Consider the following 19840-nt stretch of genomic DNA (forward strand, 5'->3'; position numbering starts at 1 on the left):
TTCTGATGACAATTACTGCATGTCATCTCCATCCATGTTCTAGTGAGGTGACCTGGCTTAGATGGATTTTCAGATGGGTCTTTGATCCTGTTTTTCCTGGGTCTGCCAGGCCCTATCTTAATAGGGGGAGGGTCCATAACACACTGAACTGCAGACCAGTGTCTCTCCCCTTCACAAGGTGGAATTGATCCTGCATTAAAAAAAAAAAAAAAGAAGTTAGACTTACATAGGTATAACATAAAGTCAGTGTTAGACTAGCATTAAGCTTCATACCTGCATATGCTTGCAAATACATCTCCTTCAAGTAACAGCTATCAACATAAGACTCAGCTTCTTGGTGCAAGAAAAAAATGCAAGCCACTGCATGACAACATGGTATTCCAACCATGTCCCACTTTCAACATGTGCAAGTTTTTGCTTCTAAATTAACAACCAGAGAATCCAACTTGTAGCTGACATTAAACAATGTCTCTGATGAAGGCATAACATCACAATATGCAGCCTTAATCTTCTCCTTTTCCAACCTTGTCTGGATGTTTGGACACAGAAAGGAGTTGCATTTCTGCATTTCCAGCCTTTTCAGCACAAGCCTCTGCATCAAGTTGGCCCTTATCTCTTCAAGCATGTAAATCAGATGCTTTGTTCTTGCATTGATGATGTAGCCATTGAAGGTTTCTGCCATATTGCTTGTGATTGCATCTGTTTTGACTTTTGTATCTAAGTGGGATCTACAGAACAATTTTGGATTGTATGCTGTAAAAGCATTTGCTGCATCAGGGTCCAGCTTCCTCAGTGCTTCAAGGTTTTCATTGTAATCTGCCATGTTGTATGACTTGGCTATTTTCCAAAACATCAGTTTCAGTTCATCCCCTTTGTAAGTCTTGTGCCAATGAGCATATATGTGCCTAGCACAATGCCTGTGTTCTGCCTTAGGGAGAACATTTTTCACAGCATTTAAAATTGCCTAGTAGACATCAAACATCACACATTATCACATCCACACATATAAAAAAAAGAATACATCAAAAAAAGGTACAAAAACTCACCATATGTTCATCAGATATGATGCACACACCATCACCATCCCCTAGGCCAAGATTTCTCTTCAGATGCTCAAAAAACCACTCCCATGATAAGTTGTTCTTCCCTTCTGCAACTGCCCAAGCTATAGGGTACATTTGCTCATTCCCATCCCTACCAACAGCTGACAGTAACTGCCCCCCTAAAAAAGTTTTCTAAAAACACCCATCCACACATATCACCTTCCTGCAGCCATCTACCCAACCCTTTTTCAGACCTTCAAAACAAGTAAACAGCCTCTGAAATATGGGTGGTGCAGGCTGCTTGCTGAGTTTTGCTACTGTCACCAACTCAACAGAGCTACAAGGGCTGCTACCCTTCAAAGCTGCTATGTAGCCTCCAACCTTAGCATAATGGTCATGCATTGACCCATGATGCATTCTGTGAGCTGCATACTTCACCTTGTATGCAAATCCTCTTTGAACAACTACCTTAAAGGCCCTTCTGATAGTTTCAACTATCTCTTTTGCTGGCCAATGGAGTCTGTTCTTGAAAACCTCTAAAAATTGCTTAGCTACCCATTTAGACTTTAACTGTCTATTCCTTTTCATGTTCCTGTGACAAGTGTGCTCCAACTGCACTGTCTTTACAATAAAGGTTGCCCTCCTACTCTCCCAAGCATCATACAAATAGAAAGCACAACCCTCCACACACTTCACACCTAATCTTTGATTTACTTTGATGTTGCTTATATCATAATACAAATCTCTTCCTTGTAAAATAGCATACTTAGATACAACATCCCTGAAAGCCTCCCTGGATGAAAACCTCTGCCCCACCTTCCAACTGAAAACACTGAAATCAGTGTCTGCACTCACTGAATTCCCAGCCCTATTCCTCCTTTGCTCTCTAGTTTCTTCCTCATCTCCACTATTTGGTGGGGTTATTAAATCATCTTCACTCTCATCATACTCACTAGCATAACCCTCTGCAACTACTTCAGGTGCTTTCCAACCCTCCTTATCAGCCTCACAACCTAGTTTACCCTCAGCAGCCTCCTTCTGTAGCTGACTTGCAATCTGCTGTAACTTTGCAGTACAAGTTCTCACCCTCTCCCTTGCTGTCAAAGCCTCTTCATCCACCTCAGAGTCATAACCATCAATACCACCAGCTAACAACTCACCATTTTGCTCTTCATCATCATCCAAATCTAAGCTACCATCAGATTCATTCCCTTCACCTTTGCCCAAACTCACAACACTTTTCCCTTTATCAACAGCTGGATCATAAAGGGGATCTTTCTCATCTCCCTCTACCTCATCACCCAACCCTAGAATCTCCCCCCAATCCAAAGGACTTCCTGGTCTGTCATCAACCCAAGCATCATCATCATTTAGGAGTGTACTGTTTGAGGTCAGATCTGGAAATGGAGAGTTATCAATAAGAAGAGGGGCAGGCTGGTAGAAGGAAGCTAAAGGAAGAGTATTTTGTTTTGCTTTGCCTTTGTTTTTTGGGAAAACAGAAATAGGTTGGGTGGTTGTATCTGTATTTGTGGAAGGACACAAAGCAATTGATGTGGGAGCATCTTTCTGTGAGGGAGCATCTTTTATCATTAAAGGTAATTGTGGGGCCCTCTTTATTGGTAGTTTATGCTGTGCAAAGTCATGGGTCAAAGGTTGTGCATGTTTTTTTTGTACTTGTGTTGGAATAGGATCTAACTTAGGTAATTCAACCCCTTTATGTACATATATCTCCACACACCTAAACTTCAGCAGCATATCCCTCAACCTATTCACTTCATTGTCAGAATAAACCTTTCTCAACCCACTCTCTAATGGCTCCCCTGGTCCCAAATACAGCAAAGACTCTACATTTTCAACCCTACACTGTTTTGCATAATCCTCTAACCACCACCAACATAACTGATCAGGATCAATACTAAAAGTCCTACCCATTCCACCCTCATACACTAAAGTACCATTACGCGAGGTTTTAAAACGCCCCCCAAACCAGTACTTAGGAGTTACAGCAACAAAAGGATCATCCATCTAGCATTAAACATAAATTTACCATCTTTCAGACACAAATATAACAACAATAGCAATAACAATCACATACGCAACTAAACCTAACTACAAAACACAACCAAAAGAGTGCAATTTCAATGCAAAAAATTCAACAAAATTCGCAATTTAGCCCACAATTTTGCACAATTCAACATAATTAAACTAAATTAGGGTTTTCCGAATACGTACCATTGATAAATCGAGGAAGCGAGCACTGAAAGACCTTCCCCAGCTGCTTCAAATTCACTTCAATGGTTACACGAATCCAGTACAATTGCATAGCCAATTTAGGAAAAAAAAAATTGGGGACCAGCTATTAGCAGAAAGGGAAAGGAGAGTAGGATTGAAAGCGAAAGAGAGAGTGAAAATTGGGTAAAAAGAAGAGGTGAGGGGTGCTTTTTTGAGCATTAATGGCATTCGACACAGTTGGTTGAAGACAGTAATGGCGCTTCAATTAATTTGGGAGCGAAACCAACTTCCCAAAGGTCAACATGCGTTCTGTTGACTTCGCAAACCGGTTCCCAGTCACCACAGTCCATTATGGGAGAAAAGTTACATTTTTAAGTTTAATATGGGAAGATTTAAAGGTTGGTCCAATATTGGAGAACCGGGCAAAGGTTTGTCCACCTATGTTAAATTTTCCTTTTAAAAAAAGCTTTGCGCCAATCAGTAATAGTGTCTAATATGGCAGTGGGTATGAGGCCACCATGGGTGATGGGGCGGGGGTGGATTTTAAGCTGTACCCGCCCCACCCCACTTCGTAACTTTATGCTACACTTTATGCTACACTTATATTATAAACAAAAATGTGTGTAATATTAAGATTTATTATTATTATTATTATTATTATTATTATTATTATTATTATTATTATTATTATTATTATTATTATTATTATTATCATCCGTATTAATTATGTAGGATTGTGTATTTGAGAGACGGGCATTAGGTAGGTCTTGGGTGGGGATTAGACGGTATAGTTTTTATCCCCATCCCCGCCCCACCACCCGTCAAACCGAGACCCATCCCCGCCCCACTGGGGCGGAGATGGGGCGGGTCTCCTACTTGACCTGCCCCACTGACATCCCTAGGTATGAAGCTGGAGCTTGTGGAGTACAAAATAGTTAGAAGTATTATTGTATATTTGAATAGAAAAAAATTAAAACAATACAACCTAAGCTATACTTAATTACTTATATAGGTAATTAGTTAATTACACGTATAACATTAAAATCGGTAATGGTTAATTGGATCAAAAATTTAGAATGACAAACCAAACTAACATTGTGAGATGTTTGTTTGTTTTAAGACAAATGAACAACATTTGTGAATTCAGTGAAAACATTATAAAACACTTCACAGTTTAATCATTATAGTGTTTTGTATATTTAATTGTAAAGCGGCCTTGTCTTGCCACATCAATTTTTAAGGTAAAACACATTTTGGCTACAAAGTATTTCAATGGAAGTACAACATTTTGTAATTTGCAAAAACTAAAATATATACGTAGTATAAAAAAAAAATTAATAGTTGTACACATGTCACTATAAGGGTGGAGTTTGGTTCTCTCTTTTCTAATCAAGTGTGTAGCTTGTTTAAACTATAGTAGCTTGCAAGTTGCAACCCGTTCATTCTTTTGTTTACCAATGATAAGCATGTAGCTAGACATTTTATTTACTCCCTCATTTTTTTTTTTTTTTTTTTTTTTTTTTGCATCAGATTAATCGGCACATTTGTGGAGATACAACTTTGACCATTAATATCTTTAATTGTTAATTAATAAAAATTATATTATAAAACTAGACAATATGACGAATATAATGATATATTATATAATAACATTTATTTATTTTATAGAGGTGAAAAAATCAAGTCAGTTATGATATATGAATAATGCAAAAATCAAATAATGCATTTAAAAAAAAAGGAGGGAGCATATTGCAAGCAAGTCTTTACAATTAAAGTATGGAGTGGATGCAAGTATTCTCTTCTTATATATATACTTGTATATATTTTATCTTTCTACTTTTTATTTTGACCATTTTTATGTTGTTGTTTTTGCTTTTATGATAAAGAGATTACCTCCTGCATTCCTTGGCACCACCAACACTACAATCCCCCGGTCCTGACGCCACTCCTCAGTCCTCACCGCAACCAATTTAAATTGTTGAATTTCAACCTAAACTTCAACTTTCTCAGAAATTAGAAATCAAACAATGAGGTTGATCAAAGTTGCAACTTGCAATTTAAATCAATGGGCAATGGATTTCGATTGCAATTTGAAGAATATTAAGGATTCAATTTCTAGGGCTAAACATGCTGGCGCTACTATCCGATTAGGTCCTGAGCTCGAAATCACTGGTTATGGCTGCGAAGATCATTTCTTAGAGCTCGATACTGTCTCTCATGCGTAACATTCTTCTTCCTTTTCAATCAATTATTCATGTTATATTTTACTTTTGATTACTCTAAGTTTAGATTGATAATTGGGTTATTATATTTGTTTTGGATTTTTATTTTGTTGTTTAACTGGATCATTTGGACTAAAATAGGGTACATTATTTGATTAATGGGAAATGATGTGCTATAATGTCAGCAAATTGTTAATTTATTATGTTTGTTGTTTCATACTATGTGAATATGATACTACGTATCATTGATATTGTACTCCGTATGTGTTTATGCATTTGCAGGGTGTATTTTCGGACGTTCATTTTCAATCTCAAATTACTTCTCTTATTGTTTTCACATTTGCCAAGACACACTTGTGATCATTAAATATTTTTAACCATGTTTGAAACTACTAATTATTTTAAAAATTGATATTTGATGATACATGCTATAAACCAATTTAACAAGATGTTATATGAGTATATATACAATAAGAAAAACCAATCTTGAAGTCGTGTGACCAATCTCTATTAGGGACACTTTGGGGGTGGCCTAACTTCCCTCTCGTTCCCAAGAGATCATGTTGGTTAACATGTACAAGGATCTGGTCGAGTTGGGCTTTCTCCTTACCTACCAAAATAAAATAAAATAATGATAGAAGAAAACTTCGGTCAAAGTTTATGAAACTTTCACATTTGAAAAGAAAATGGAGCAACTACTTTAAGACAGATGTAGCATGTAACATTTACTTGTGTATAGATAGAATTAGTTAGCATGATATAGATATTGTATTGATTTGATGCGCCTGTCTATATGTATGATGTTTGTATTTTTAGTAAATTAGCTGGCTACGTAAGGCTTTATCCCTTCTTTCTGTTTCCTCATGTTATACAATGGTGAGGGTTGTGAGTGGGAAGTAATTGTAACACTGATGACTAACATGCAGATGGGAATGTCTGAAAGAAATCTTGCTCGAGGACTGGACAGATGGCATACTATGTAGCTTCGGGATGCCTGTTATAAATGGATCGGCACGTTACAATTGCCAAGTTCTTTGTATGAATAGAAAGATCATCATGATACGACCAAAGATGTGGCTTGCCAATGATGGTAATTACAGAGAGCTGCGTTGGTTCACTTCCTGGAAGCATACAGACCAGATGGTGGACTTTCAGCTACCTCGAGATATTGCGGATGCCATATCGCAAACAACAGTGCCCTTTGGTTATGGTTTCATTAAGTTCTTGGACACGTATGTTACATACTTTTATGTATTGCATATTGTTTCACAGCACTTTGTTGTACAAAATCTTATTGAGCACTCCTTGATGTTTTCTTTCCTAATCTTGAGCTTTGCCTTTTACAAACTATTTGTGGTTCTTGCATATTATTCCCCCCCTCCTTCCCCTCCCTGATTGGATATGACTATTGCTCAAGCATTTATTTTCTTGTCAGAACTGTTGCTGCTGAAATTTGTGAGGAGCTATTTTGTCCAGATCCACCACATGCCCAGCTTGCACTAAATGGTGTTGAAGTTTTTATGAATGCTAGTGGAAGTCACCATCAACTAAGAAAGCTCAAAGTTCGTATGGATGCTTTTATAGGTGCTACACAAGCTCGTGGAGGGCTTTACATGTATAGTAATCAGCAGGGTTGTGATGGTGGACGCTTATATTACGGTATCTCTTTGTTTTCACTTTATATTGGCATCAATCATTCCGATGAATGGCAGATCTTATTATCGTGATTTAATAGTGTTCATATAGCTTACCTATCTATTTCTTACCCCCTGGATTGATTTGGCAGATGGATGTTCCTGTGTTGTTGTGAACGGAGATGTGGTTGCACAAGGCTCACAATTTTCATTGAAGGATGTGGAAGTTGTCATTGCTCACGTGGATCTTGATGCAGTAAGTTTCAATGTTTGGTCTTGAAAATTTTCAGCCTTCTTGTTATCAGGCTGATTTGCCTTTTGTGTCATAGAAGTTATATGATCTGAATGCTTATGCTCATATATTTAAAGTGATGGTATTATACTTCTATTTTCTTCTAGCTATGTTACATATTGTGCTTGATTTCTCTTTATCTGATCATAGTATGTATTCATCACAGATTACTAGCCTACGACTTTCCTCAAGTAGTCTTCAGCAGCAGGCGAGCAAAAAAGTAGATGTCCCATTTGTTGTAGCTCCGTACAAGCTTTGCCAATCATTTCATTTGGACGAACCTATTTCATGTCCACTTAAGGTTAGCCTATCACCTATTCAAGTAAAATGTTGTTCAAAAGTAATCACTTTCTCCAAGTATGCTTTTCATTTTATTGGAGGAGAAGGATTCTTCATCTTTGAGTTTCTGTAGAGGTTGCCTAGGGTCTTTTGCGAGACAATATTTTTTTTAATTTTTATAAATCCAATTACTTAAGCAAAGTACAATTATTATAAAGAGACTGTAGGTAGAACTTTTTTGCTGCTATTTATTGGGTACAACCTACAGATTTTTCATGGTATATTGTCAATAATTAAGCTCCCCCCCTATTGGTCCAGTTTTGATTTTGGATATCGAACTATTGTATCGTTGTATTGCATAAAAATTCATTTATCTCATCTGTGTACTCGTAAGCTCTTTCTATTCAACTATGCGATGTTGTTATGTCCTGTTTAGTTGGTGGTAATTGAAATGCTTTGTAATGTACATTTGTGTGTGAAGTTTAATGCCAATTTAGCAAACTGTTTCCACATTGCTAAACAAAAGTGCACTTTTTGCCCTTAAAAAACATTGTTTTACATATACAAGTACATTTGTCTTAAGGAAATGCAATGGTGTCTTGTAGACCAAATTTCGTGAACACAAACCTGAGGAAGAAATAGCTTTGGGACCTGCTTGCTGGCTATGGGACTATTTAAGAAGAAGTGGAGCTTCTGGTTTTTTGCTTCCACTTTCTGGAGGTGCTGATAGCTCCTCTGTTGCTGCAATTGTTGGCTGCATGTGTCAGCTAGTTGTTAAAGGTGAGTTCATGATGAGCCTTTCTATCATATGCTGAAGTTAACTCTTTAGTTTGGGCTTATTTTTGCAGCTTTCTTATTACATAGGAATATGGTCATTATCTTAATGTTCAAGGCTCTTTTTTTTTTTCAATTATTACTCTTTTTGCTATGACTCGTTAAAATAAAATCATGCTGTTTGGTATCCAGAAATACATAATGGTGATGAACGAGTTAAATCTGATGCAATAAGGATTGGCCAGTATCCTGATGGCAAATTTCCAACTGATAGCAAAGAGTTTGCAAAACGCATATTTTACACCGTGTTCATGGGAACGGAAAATAGGTACAACTATATGCTACTCTATGTAATTCCAAGCATTGTACTTTTGTTTTGTTTATCATACTAGTGCCAAGATGTATGCTCACTACTCAACTATCACATCAATCACAACTATGATAAGACGATGAATTTCCATTGCTGAAGTGCTGTTTCACTCAAGAGCAAAACTTCAAATGTATTTTTGTTTATCTATATATCTAAGATGTTATCTTGTGTCAATATATTCAAATTTACATTGGCATGAATATTGCAAATCTAAAGTATGCAATGATAAGAGCTCAAAAATGATTGAGCATGATGATTTCGATCTTACATAGATGGCTATTATTTTATGATTCAAAATAGTAGTTATGAGAATAGGCACAATATGTCAAAGATTAGAGGTAAGGATTTTTGTAATACCCTGCCCACATTTTTTCGGTGAGGTTGTTGCTGTTTAGATTATGTAATTTAATAATGATTGTCAATATAATCCTTTTTGCAGCTCTGAAACAACAAAATCACGTGCCAAAGAACTTGCAGATGAGATTGGGTCATGGCATCTTGATGTCTGCATAGATAGTGTAATTTCAGCACTACTGACTTTGTTTAAGACACTAACAGGAAAACGCCCTCGCTATAAGGTGATCACTGAAAAGACTATGAGAATAGGAGGGTGGATTTTGAAGTGTGTACTTCATTTGGATTTCACTATTTGTGTTAATATTGTTAATGATTCGGTGCAATACTGTATTTTGCTTTTAAAAGTAGCTAATTCTACAAATCTACAATAATGAAATGCTACTATAGATCTTTGAAATTGTATATGTCTTGGTTTCTATGCAGGTTGATGGAGGATCAAATGCTGAGAACTTAGGGTTACAGAACATTCAAGCTCGTATCAGAATGGTTTTGGCTTTCATGTTGGCATCGCTTATGCCTTGGGTTCATAGCAAATCTGGGTTTTATCTTGTCCTTGGTAGCTCCAATGTCGATGAGGCATTGCGTGGTTACTTGACAAAGGTAATCTTTTTCTGGTCTGACCTCATGTCTTTAGTGTATAGTTGAAGTATCTTGATTCTCTTCCATCATGACAGAACTGATCAAATTGGTAGTTCAAATTTGTAGCTATTGGTCATCCGTTGATTGTGCTACTAATACTTTTGGCTTTGTTTGTTAGTATGATTGTAGCTCGGCCGACATAAATCCTATTGGAAGTATTAGTAAGACTGATCTTCGAGCATTCTTGCGGTGGGCTGCTGTCCATCTTGGCTACTCTTCTTTGGCAGATGTTGAAGCTGCTCCACCAACGGCTGAACTGGAGCCAATACGCTCAGATTACACACAGGTACTCTTTGGTAGATGTATCACTAATATTCTTGTGTCAAATGTTGTTACTTAGTTGTATCTCATTAATAATTCTTGTTGGTCCTTTTTTCGTGTTTTCCTTGTGACTTAAAATAATAGTAGTTAAATTGCTGATTTGTTGAACACCCATTAATTTTTCGTTTGCTATGCCAAGTAGATAGTTAATTATTAGTTTCTTTATATTATGTTTGCTCACAGCTGGATGAAGTGGATATGGGAATGACATATGAAGACCTTTCAGTTTATGGCCGATTGCGTAAAATTTATCGTCGTGGTCCAGTATCTATGTTCACGGTATGTATAACTTTGCTTCATATTGATGAACACATTTTGTTTTCCAGTTTTCCTTCAACTATCTACAAGCAATTAGGTTGATAGTGTCATAAGAATTGAATGGTTTTGTAATTTGCATGGCGGAAGTTAACTTTATTTTGCTTTAATGACTAGATATTACAGAATTCACAATCATTTACAATGTTTAATTGTTTAAAGCACAAGTCATTGCACAGGACAAGTATGATATTGTCCTTTTAAAGCTGAGCTTCTAGAAACCCTAGTTGGGTAAAAGCGTGTTTATATGGGTGTACAATCATAGGCGGCCATGCTATGTTTTGTTAGCAAGTACTGTAACAGCTTATTAACAGGTGCCAGTGACAACTCAAAATGGATTTAATTGATGGGTAATTAGATGGCGAGAAGAAGTGAACAATAGATTGATTAAAAAATTTAGTGTAGCCTGTAGAGTGATGAACTAGGATTTTGATTATTCACCTTCCTTGATAGCAGTTGGTGATAATTTGAGTAAATGTGTCCTTTAAGAAGTGAGCAAAAGTTCTAACCTCATTCAAGGACATGAATTTCACGTATTGAAATCTGGAATATTTTAGTTGTCACCACTCACCAGTCAATGCCCCAGCATAATTTGGGGCTTCCAGAAAATTATCTACAGTACTAGATTATAAATTGGATAAAAAGAAAATATGCATAATTTTCAGTCAGGTATAAAACCTGCATTAATTTTAAAAAGTGATCCTTCACATTTTGGGGTTGGCTTTCGCTATTTATCAATATTTTCAACTTCTTGCAGGATCTTTGCTTTAGATGGGGTTCAGTATTGACACCATCAGAAATTGCTGAGAAGGTGAAGTATTTCTTCAAGTACTACTCCATCAATCGACACAAGATGACTGTCCTTACGCCTTCCTACCATGCAGAGGTATCTTTTTTCTGCTGAACACTGTTTTCCTGGCATAGGTTATGTTGTTGATTGTTGTAAATCCTTATATGTATTGTTGCTGTCTTGAAGAGCTATTCACCAGAGGACAATAGGTTTGATCTGCGTCAATTCTTGTACAACTCGAGATGGCCATTTCAATTCCGCAAAATTGATGAGCTTGTTAAGAAGATCAATGGTGACAAAGTTCTAGCAAAATCTGTTGACAAGGATAAACCAGAACTTGTATCAGATCAGGTTGGTGGCATGGGAGTTGCAGCCGTTGGATCTGGAAACCCTAATGTGGGATTTTAGTTAAAATTGCATTAGCAACGCAAGTTCCTACTGCATTTTTAGCTTAGTTTAGTGATGATTCACAATTTTCACCTCACCTTGTACATAATTATTCAGTTACTTACTGAAAATTTAAATACTTGTGAAATAATTACCAAAAATACAGGGTATTACAAAATATGCCAGTGACTTTTACAGCCTTCATTATATAGTCATCAGTGCAAATAATTACCGAATATACAGGGTTTTACAAAATATGCCAGTGACTTTTACAGCCTTCATTATACAGGGTGTTTAAAATGCAGTACTTCTCTTTCCCTTACTCTCCGGATCTGATTCTCTTATTTTCAATAGGCATCAGAGGCAGCCTAAAATCTACTCCGTATTAGAAATCGTAATAGACGCAGTTTTGGGTCAGCACCTTCCTCTTCCTATTCTTTGGTGTCAAAATCAGCTTCTGTGGTGGCATTCTGGATAGTTGGAATGCCAGTATCCGCGACAGGGCTTTGAGACCTGTTGTTGCTTCTACACAGGTTTAGGCACCCATACCTTATCCTTCTCTCATTCCCTCTCTCACTGCAGCCTCATTCCTATGTCGTTGCATACAGCACAATGTGTGGGTTTTCATTACTGTTGTACGTTCACCGCTACATTCATAGTATTCCTACTCCATGACTGCAAATGGTTGATTAACCCCGAAAGCAAAGCAGACAATCCTCCATATTGATTTTAATCACAGGATTTCTTTTAGATTGTTCATTTTCAATATGCAAATCAACAATTTCCGTTCCATCTCAGTATTATTAAATCTCCAAATGATGAAACTTGTTGAACTTATCAATCCAAACATATACACAACAATTCCATATTTTCTTAACAAAGAACATATTTCTGAGCAAACTTCTCAAATAAATCAGTTAATAGGTTTCCATAAAATTTGGTCAACTTTGTGAGTAGATCATCTGTATCTCTTTTAACTACGTAAATTATATACACCATGAATTGAAGAAGTATGAAGTACAAAACAGCAGGGACTTAGAATGCATTTAACATAAGAATAAATGGTGCACAAATTAGCACCAAATCTGATGTAAATGCCATGCAAAGTACTGAAAAATGTCATTTTCTACACCTTTTTTTCCTCCTTACTCGATCAAATATGTCTAAAACCTATCTAAATATGACTATAAACAACAATAAAAGAATAACCTACTATACTTGCTCCAAAACAAGAAGGATCAATAATGTGATTCCCCCCACATCTCCAAAAAATACCCTTGACACTTGCCAAGGCCGTTGGCCCTCGAAACATCTGGTTGAGCCCTTGTGACTTTGATTTTGTCTGCAGGAGTGGTAGAAGAGCTGCCACGCTTAAGGTTGTGCCGGTATTCCAATACAATCTGTTCAAGTACTTCCACCTCGAACATGTTCATTTTGATTCTAGGCTTCATCTTGTCCCTCACATATGCAAAGGCCAGCTGATCTCTGTGATTGAAGGCATCTAACTCATTGAACATCAGGCATGAGAAGACATTGCTACTTACTCCGTGCTTTCGCAGTATCAAGGCTGTATCTGGCACGTCTGAAATCAACACAACTCATTTTCATACACTGCTGCTAAAACTTGTTGCCTCATCAAATGTTTTGTTATTTACATCACAAGTCAGTATAGTTTTTGACAATTTTGTTGGAACAATTAGCATGTTTTGAAAATCAAATATGTCTATGAATTTGGGATGTACTAGTTTATACACACAACTCATAAGATAGTACATCGCAATAAAAATTATGCATGTAAGTGTTTTAAACAAGAGGCCGAAAAATCGAAAACTTATCCTTGCTAAGAATAAGAATCAAGTCTTATCCCTTTCTCAAAACATAATTTTTCGACCACATATTGAACAATCTAGCATGCAACAAATGATAAGTCATCTATCGTTTAAATATCATCAATACATTATATACTTGTAAGTATTTATTGGGAAAATACAAGTTAATCTGCCAGATAAACGAATTTTTGTTAATCTGATGACATTTTTGTAAATATATTTTATAAGCAGGGTCATTTATTCAGTACTTTTGGTGAGCTGTCCAATTACTGTTTGCTTTTATTGTTTGATGAGGAAATTACACATATACCCCTCAACTAGTACATGAAAAGACGCATATACCCCTCCACTGATACTTGAAAAGACAATTATACCCCCAGATAAACAAATTTTGTTTATCTAAGGAATTGATTGGGTATTGCTCGTATTTATTATAATTTGTAACTTTGTAAGTATAATACTCCATCTGTCCCTAATTGTTTGCTCCACTTTCCTTTTTAAGGTGTCCCCAAAAGATTGCCCAATACTATTTTTGACATGTTTTCCCACTTGCACTCTCTCTATCTCTCTCCTCATTGATATTTGTGTCAACCCATGTGCACTATTTTTTGCCCAAAGCCTTAATAAAGTGAATTTATGGTTTGGGGCAAACAATTGGGGACAGAGGGAGTACATACTAATGCAACATTATTTGTACTGTCAACTTTAAATGCAACAACCACCAGTTCGTTACAATATGCACATAACCTTCAAAAACACTTGCATAAAATGTTGATAGCAAAAAAATTATTCATACGAAGTATTAATTTAAGCCAATAGCAAGGAGGATTCATCAAATTAAAGCAATCATCTATCTACTACCAAAGTGTTGTCTCGTACACAAGCCTTCGATCTTAACCTCTAAGCCAAAACCTTATTGTTTTTTCCACCTTTCAAGTTACAAGTTCAAATAAAAATAATTTTAGAAAAAACAAATAAAAAAAAAAATTGAAAAGCGAAGTTTCCTGATCTTCCATTATCTATCTTCCATTACAAATGAGAAAGTATGGTTCCAAAATATAGCTGGCTGTGGGACTGAATAAAAGATTGAAAGAGACATTCTTTTTATGTAGACCAAAAAGCTACAAACAGTAAAATCAAAGTGACTTATCATAAGACATGAACATACAAGGTCTGGGCCCTCAGAAAAAATTGAAACTTGAAAATGTTGGAATCAAGTTGTAGTTTTCTGAACTCAGATCACCTTCTCATATCATTTATCATTAATCCTACCTATTATTATACTTGTATATATGTTGACAAAATCCATCTCAAAGATCTCACTTTCATTCATTTCAATATTTCATGGTAACTAGTGTTAAATTAGCTAGACAATGACACTTCAATTTTACCTCTTGTCCATTTTCTGATGTTGCACACCATCTATGTTCTAAAGCATATGGTATTATTATTCGTCAACAAACCCCACCCACAACCAATAAGGTCTTGGCCTAGTGGTTAAGACTGAGGGTTTGTGTACGAATACAACAGGTCGCAAATTAAAAATCCATTACCCTTGTAACTCATTCGTACCAAAAAATTATCTAAGCATATACTGATTTTACTTTTACTTTTACAAGTGAAAAGATGGAAGAAAGATGAAAAACTAAAACACCCAATTTTGCTAAGAGTTATCAGTCATGTGAGTAACATCATATCCTAAAATCCATTAACAAAAGAATTTAATAATAGATGGGGATCTCGTGTCACATAAATGTGGTAATTTAATGTTAAACAACTAGATCCAGCAATGCATCATCTTGTCCTTTAACAAATTATGGACAATATTAATTCATACTTCTCAATCCACGTATTAGCTAATGCAAGTCGATATGTGGACATAATACACTATTTAATTACTTCACAAAATAATGAATCATATCCAAATATTTCATTATATTCCATACTGGAACTCGTGTGTGTAAAACTCGTGTGTGTAAGTATATGTTTAGTACTAGATGCACCCAGGTATATATATTAGACATGGATATTGTTATAATATATTAAATGCTTCTGTAACATGATTCTTTGGATGTTTTGTTTAATTTATTGTTTAATATATAGGTTCACAAAGATGAATCAATAAAAAATTCTAATTAAAATAATGACTTTTTCCCCTCCAATAATTAATATATTGTCGGCTCAAGTTTTTTTCAATTAAAAACAAAATTTTCTTTCAAAAAAAGAAAAGAAAAAAGAAAGAAATGTATGTGGATTATAATCTTCCTATTTCAAAGGTCAAGTCAGGTCATATCGGGATAAAAAGAACTCGAAACCGGCCCAAAACCTACATCATTGTTGGAGTGGAGGGAACTTGCACAAATGCTCTTCTAGAATATATGATTACTTAGTAGATATTGGAGCAGGTAACACCAAAACAGTACTAATTAATAGTATTAATTAAGTGGGACAATGACTTTACTATGATTAGTACAATCATCAATCCTAAATTCCTAACCTTGCTTTATCTATATACCATAAGGATACGCATGCAAGTTAGGTGGATATGTCCTACATTACAAGTTTACTTGTAATAGTTAGATTTCATATATACGGCTAATCCATTTTTATATATATTTAAACAAGAAAAAGTGTGTCTTATACTTCAATTTTAAGCTATAAGTGATCAATTACACTCTTTTTAATTATTAGTGCAAATCCTCATTGATTTTTACATACGTACGCTTCTTTTAATTCTTAAACAAAAAAGCCGAAATTAGAGGTTCAAGTACACTTTACAAGTAATATTAGTCTTAATTTCAAGAGACTATAATAAACATTTTTCTACTACTTTAAAATTAAGGTCATAGTAAAGCAAATAAATCAAATTTTCAGATTTGAGGCTTTGTAATTGTTAATGCACGTTTTGCTATGATATTTTTATTAAACTCCATTTTATCTATATCCATACATGATGCATTGTTTAATTTAAGTATATGCGAGTATATTTTTATCGGTTTGTTTATATTATTTTTAATATTTATTAAAAGTCAATATTGAACGGAAAATAATAATAATAATAATATAGAAAAGAAGATTACCGGATAAGTAAGGTAGTTTACTAGATGACCAAGGACGTAACCCATTTTCACAGTAAGTTTCCATTTGTATCTTTATTCCTTCAACATCTAACCATTTTCTCCACCGTGTCGTAGCCATAGCCTCCTCCATGGTGTGTGTGAAAAACGGGTGCCTCGAAATGGCCATGTCCACATCTTCCTTGATTACAAGGGAATGAATCAAAAGCAAAGGATCAACCACAAGTTGCAATTTAGCATCCACCCAAATACTGTACTTTGCATTAGGAAAAAGTCTATGAACAAGATACTTTGGTATCACACCATTCATGGCTGGATTTCGATACAACCCTTGGGATGAGACATTGACTAGCCTCCATACACCAACCTTATATTCATTCGATTCTTTCGAAATTAAGTTGTGGTTAACAAGGCCTCTCAATGAAACATCATCAACAAACATGATGAAACAAGTGATGTCTAATGTCTTAGAACCAATCCCTTTTGGTTGCCGGATTTTATCATGATCACCAAAAATCGCGGATACTACTACCACTCCTTTCCACCTCTCCATTTCTGCTCGATCTGAAACAATCATTATAGTACTATGTATCATACAAACTCGTTTTCAAAATCAATTGAACAATATTATTGAATGTTTATTTGTTAGTCATAATATTAAGTGTACTAACCATAATCATTGATAGGAAATGGCTTAAAGAATCCACAAGGGAATTCTATATTTTGTTCAAATGCATCAAAAAAATTAATCCTCTTCTCTAAGCTAAAATTCCCACCAAATGTAACAGCCTTCCCTTGCATATACCTCAAAGTCGAATCAATTCGATCTTGACAACCTTGTTGTATCTCTTTGAAGATCGATGGATAATCTAACAAACATGGAAAAACACATTTAAGTTATATATAACAAGAAGACGACGAAGGGAAGATTAGTCCACCCCAAATATATAGTTGGATAGTTATACCTGAGAAGAAAACAGGGGAAGAACAGGACGAACGAAGAGTAGGAAGAACATGCTTGTGCTCGCCATAAGACGAAGGGTAAGAGAAGAGGGGGAATTGGATGGGATCATAGGGAGCAGCGCGAAAAAGGAGGCATTTCATGCTAGGGGAGATAGAGACATAGAAGGCGAGGATGAGCGAGGCAAAGAGGTAAAAGCAAGAGAAACATAGCCTCTTTGATTGTAATAGTAGAGGCATCGACGAGAAGCTACAACATCAACCTCTTCCTCGTCGAAACAAGCAAAATAATGACAATGACAAAAAGGCATCAACGAGAAGCTACAACATCAATTAACCTCCTCGTCGAAACAGGCAAATTCGGGGTTAAGGCATCGACGAGAAGCTACAACAACATCAACCTCCTCCTACAATAACATCAACCTCCTCCTCGTTAAGGGCCGGGTTAAGGCATCGACTAGAAGCTACAACATCGACAAGAAACATTCACAGTCAAGATAACTCGAGGTTGTAGTAAGGAAACCTGCAAGCAATTGTTTAACAATTCCATTACTATTACTTCAAGTCTTCAAAGATGAGAACTACATATTAGAACAATTACAATTGTAATCAATACTTTTGGGAAGAAAAAAAAAAGTTATTAATAATCATTCATTCTAGTAATATACATAACAATAATAATAATTCATAATTTTATGATTTCTTTAATAAAAAAAATAAAAATAAAAAAAAAAAAAAAAAAAAATTGACCCACTTTAATCTAATAACCATAATACAAAACTAACAAATAAACCTTTCCTCATTCTCAAGCATTATCATTCTTAACCAAAAAAAATGTTAAATTCAACACAATTTCTTATTATGAAGATGGGAAAGAATCAAAATAGTGATTGAAAATTTCGTTTTTTTTAATGAAATTTAATCGTGTATGATGATTATCACAAAAATAATAATCATAATCATAGAATCTCTCAAAAAAGAAAGAAAAAAAAAAATGATTCAGAAATAAAAAAATTGGGTTTTTAAAAAGCAAAATCTAAACAGAAAAATGAGGAAAAATGGAAAAGGAGAAAAACCTGTTGATTGGTGTGAGGAGAAAAGAGCAGTGGAGGTGAAGAGAGTGGCAGAGGTCGGAGAAAGTGGCCCAAATAACCCAGAATTGTCAGAGAAAATATTCTTATAGAAAGGGATATTTTGTTTTTACTTGATTTTGATTTTGATTTTTTTTTTTATTTGTTTCTGGCATTATATTGAAAAATACAATTAAAAAATGGTACACCAATTAAAACTTTTTTTTATGGAGAAACTTTACACCAATAAAAACTTAATATTAACACAACTTTTTTTTTTTTTTTTTTGAAACAAATAGTAAGACAACTTATGTTCTAGAATTTGAGGGAATTTTCCTAATATAAATTTGGGAGAATTAATTTAGGATGAAAAGTAGTTCTCAAAATCACATTTTGACAAATGGTCACATAGGTGAGGTCAAATGAAAAAGATTGGTAAGGTAAAATATACTTCCCTTGACAGTATGGAGTATTTAAGATTAAAAATTCTCTTACAAAAATTAAGGTTTAAAATAGTTATGTGAGTACTTATTAAAACTATCTTAATGCATAGTTTTCAAACTTACACATTGACACAAGTGATAAATGGGGGCAGTAATAAAAAGCACAGGGTGTAACTCTAACACAAGTCATTACATGTAATCAAATCCAACATGAGTTTGTCAAAAAAAAAAAAAATAATAATAATAATAATAAAAATTACATGAGTTCAAACTGTCAAGGGTCGGGATTGGTTGTGAATGTTTAGATTTATTTGGCATTTGACACGAGATTGATTGTGAATTGGGATCATGAAATAGGCATAATGTTCCTAAATGAAACATTACCTTTAATCGTCACAAAAAGAAAAAAAAAAAAAATAATCCTTTGTTGCGAGTAATATACAACGAAAGGAGTATATATTATCTTCAAATATGTAAATTCACTTATATGTGATACATAAATGTGATTTACATAAAAGATGACAACTTTAATAAAAGGAAAAATTGCTACAACACCTAAGACCTAACTTTTTCACTATTAAATTAACTCCAACTACCATTTTTTTTAAGTAAACAAAGTAATTTCTAGCATCCAATCATTCAATTTCTTTGAATTGTACTCTCCTTCCCAAGTCTCTTGGTATTTAATTATTAATTATAAAGTTAATTTAAACCACTAACTAAACCATAGTTTTTGCAGTTTGGTTTGGATTGGTTTGTTGCATCACCTTTTTATATACTTCCGGGTGTACAGAGGTGGCCAGGTA

General features: G+C 34.9%; 2 protein-coding genes across 2 annotated transcripts; one reads left to right on the top strand and one right to left on the bottom strand.

Annotated features, from left to right (window-relative positions):
• The first annotated feature begins 5143 nt into the window (after nucleotides 1-5143).
• Nucleotides 5144-11862, top strand: LOC145559453 (glutamine-dependent NAD(+) synthetase-like). The gene is made up of 13 exons (XM_081620881.1): nucleotides 5144-5496; nucleotides 6424-6729; nucleotides 6933-7156; nucleotides 7284-7387; nucleotides 7590-7724; nucleotides 8308-8482; nucleotides 8669-8804; nucleotides 9286-9424; nucleotides 9627-9803; nucleotides 9961-10128; nucleotides 10347-10442; nucleotides 11236-11364; nucleotides 11455-11862. The coding sequence occupies exons 1-13, from the start codon at nucleotides 5303-5305 to the stop codon at nucleotides 11674-11676; spliced, it is 2205 nt and encodes a 734-aa protein (XP_081477007.1). The 5' UTR covers nucleotides 5144-5302; the 3' UTR covers nucleotides 11677-11862.
• A 758-nt stretch (nucleotides 11863-12620) lies between these two features.
• On the bottom strand, nucleotides 12621-18751 carry LOC145558308 (alkaline ceramidase TOD1-like). The gene is made up of 5 exons (XM_081619511.1): nucleotides 18598-18751; nucleotides 17527-18044; nucleotides 17233-17430; nucleotides 16565-17125; nucleotides 12621-13237 (listed from the first exon to the last, which is right to left on the bottom strand). Exons 2-5 carry the CDS (start codon nucleotides 17759-17761, stop codon nucleotides 12894-12896), a joined length of 1338 nt encoding a protein of 445 aa, XP_081475637.1. The 5' UTR covers nucleotides 17762-18044; nucleotides 18598-18751; the 3' UTR covers nucleotides 12621-12893.
• Nucleotides 18752-19840: the final 1089 nt, after the last annotated feature.

This window comes from Chenopodium album, chromosome 9 (genome assembly GCF_948465745.1).
Source record: "Chenopodium album chromosome 9, dcCheAlbu1.1, whole genome shotgun sequence".
Classification (NCBI taxonomy): domain Eukaryota; kingdom Viridiplantae; phylum Streptophyta; class Magnoliopsida; order Caryophyllales; family Amaranthaceae; genus Chenopodium; species Chenopodium album.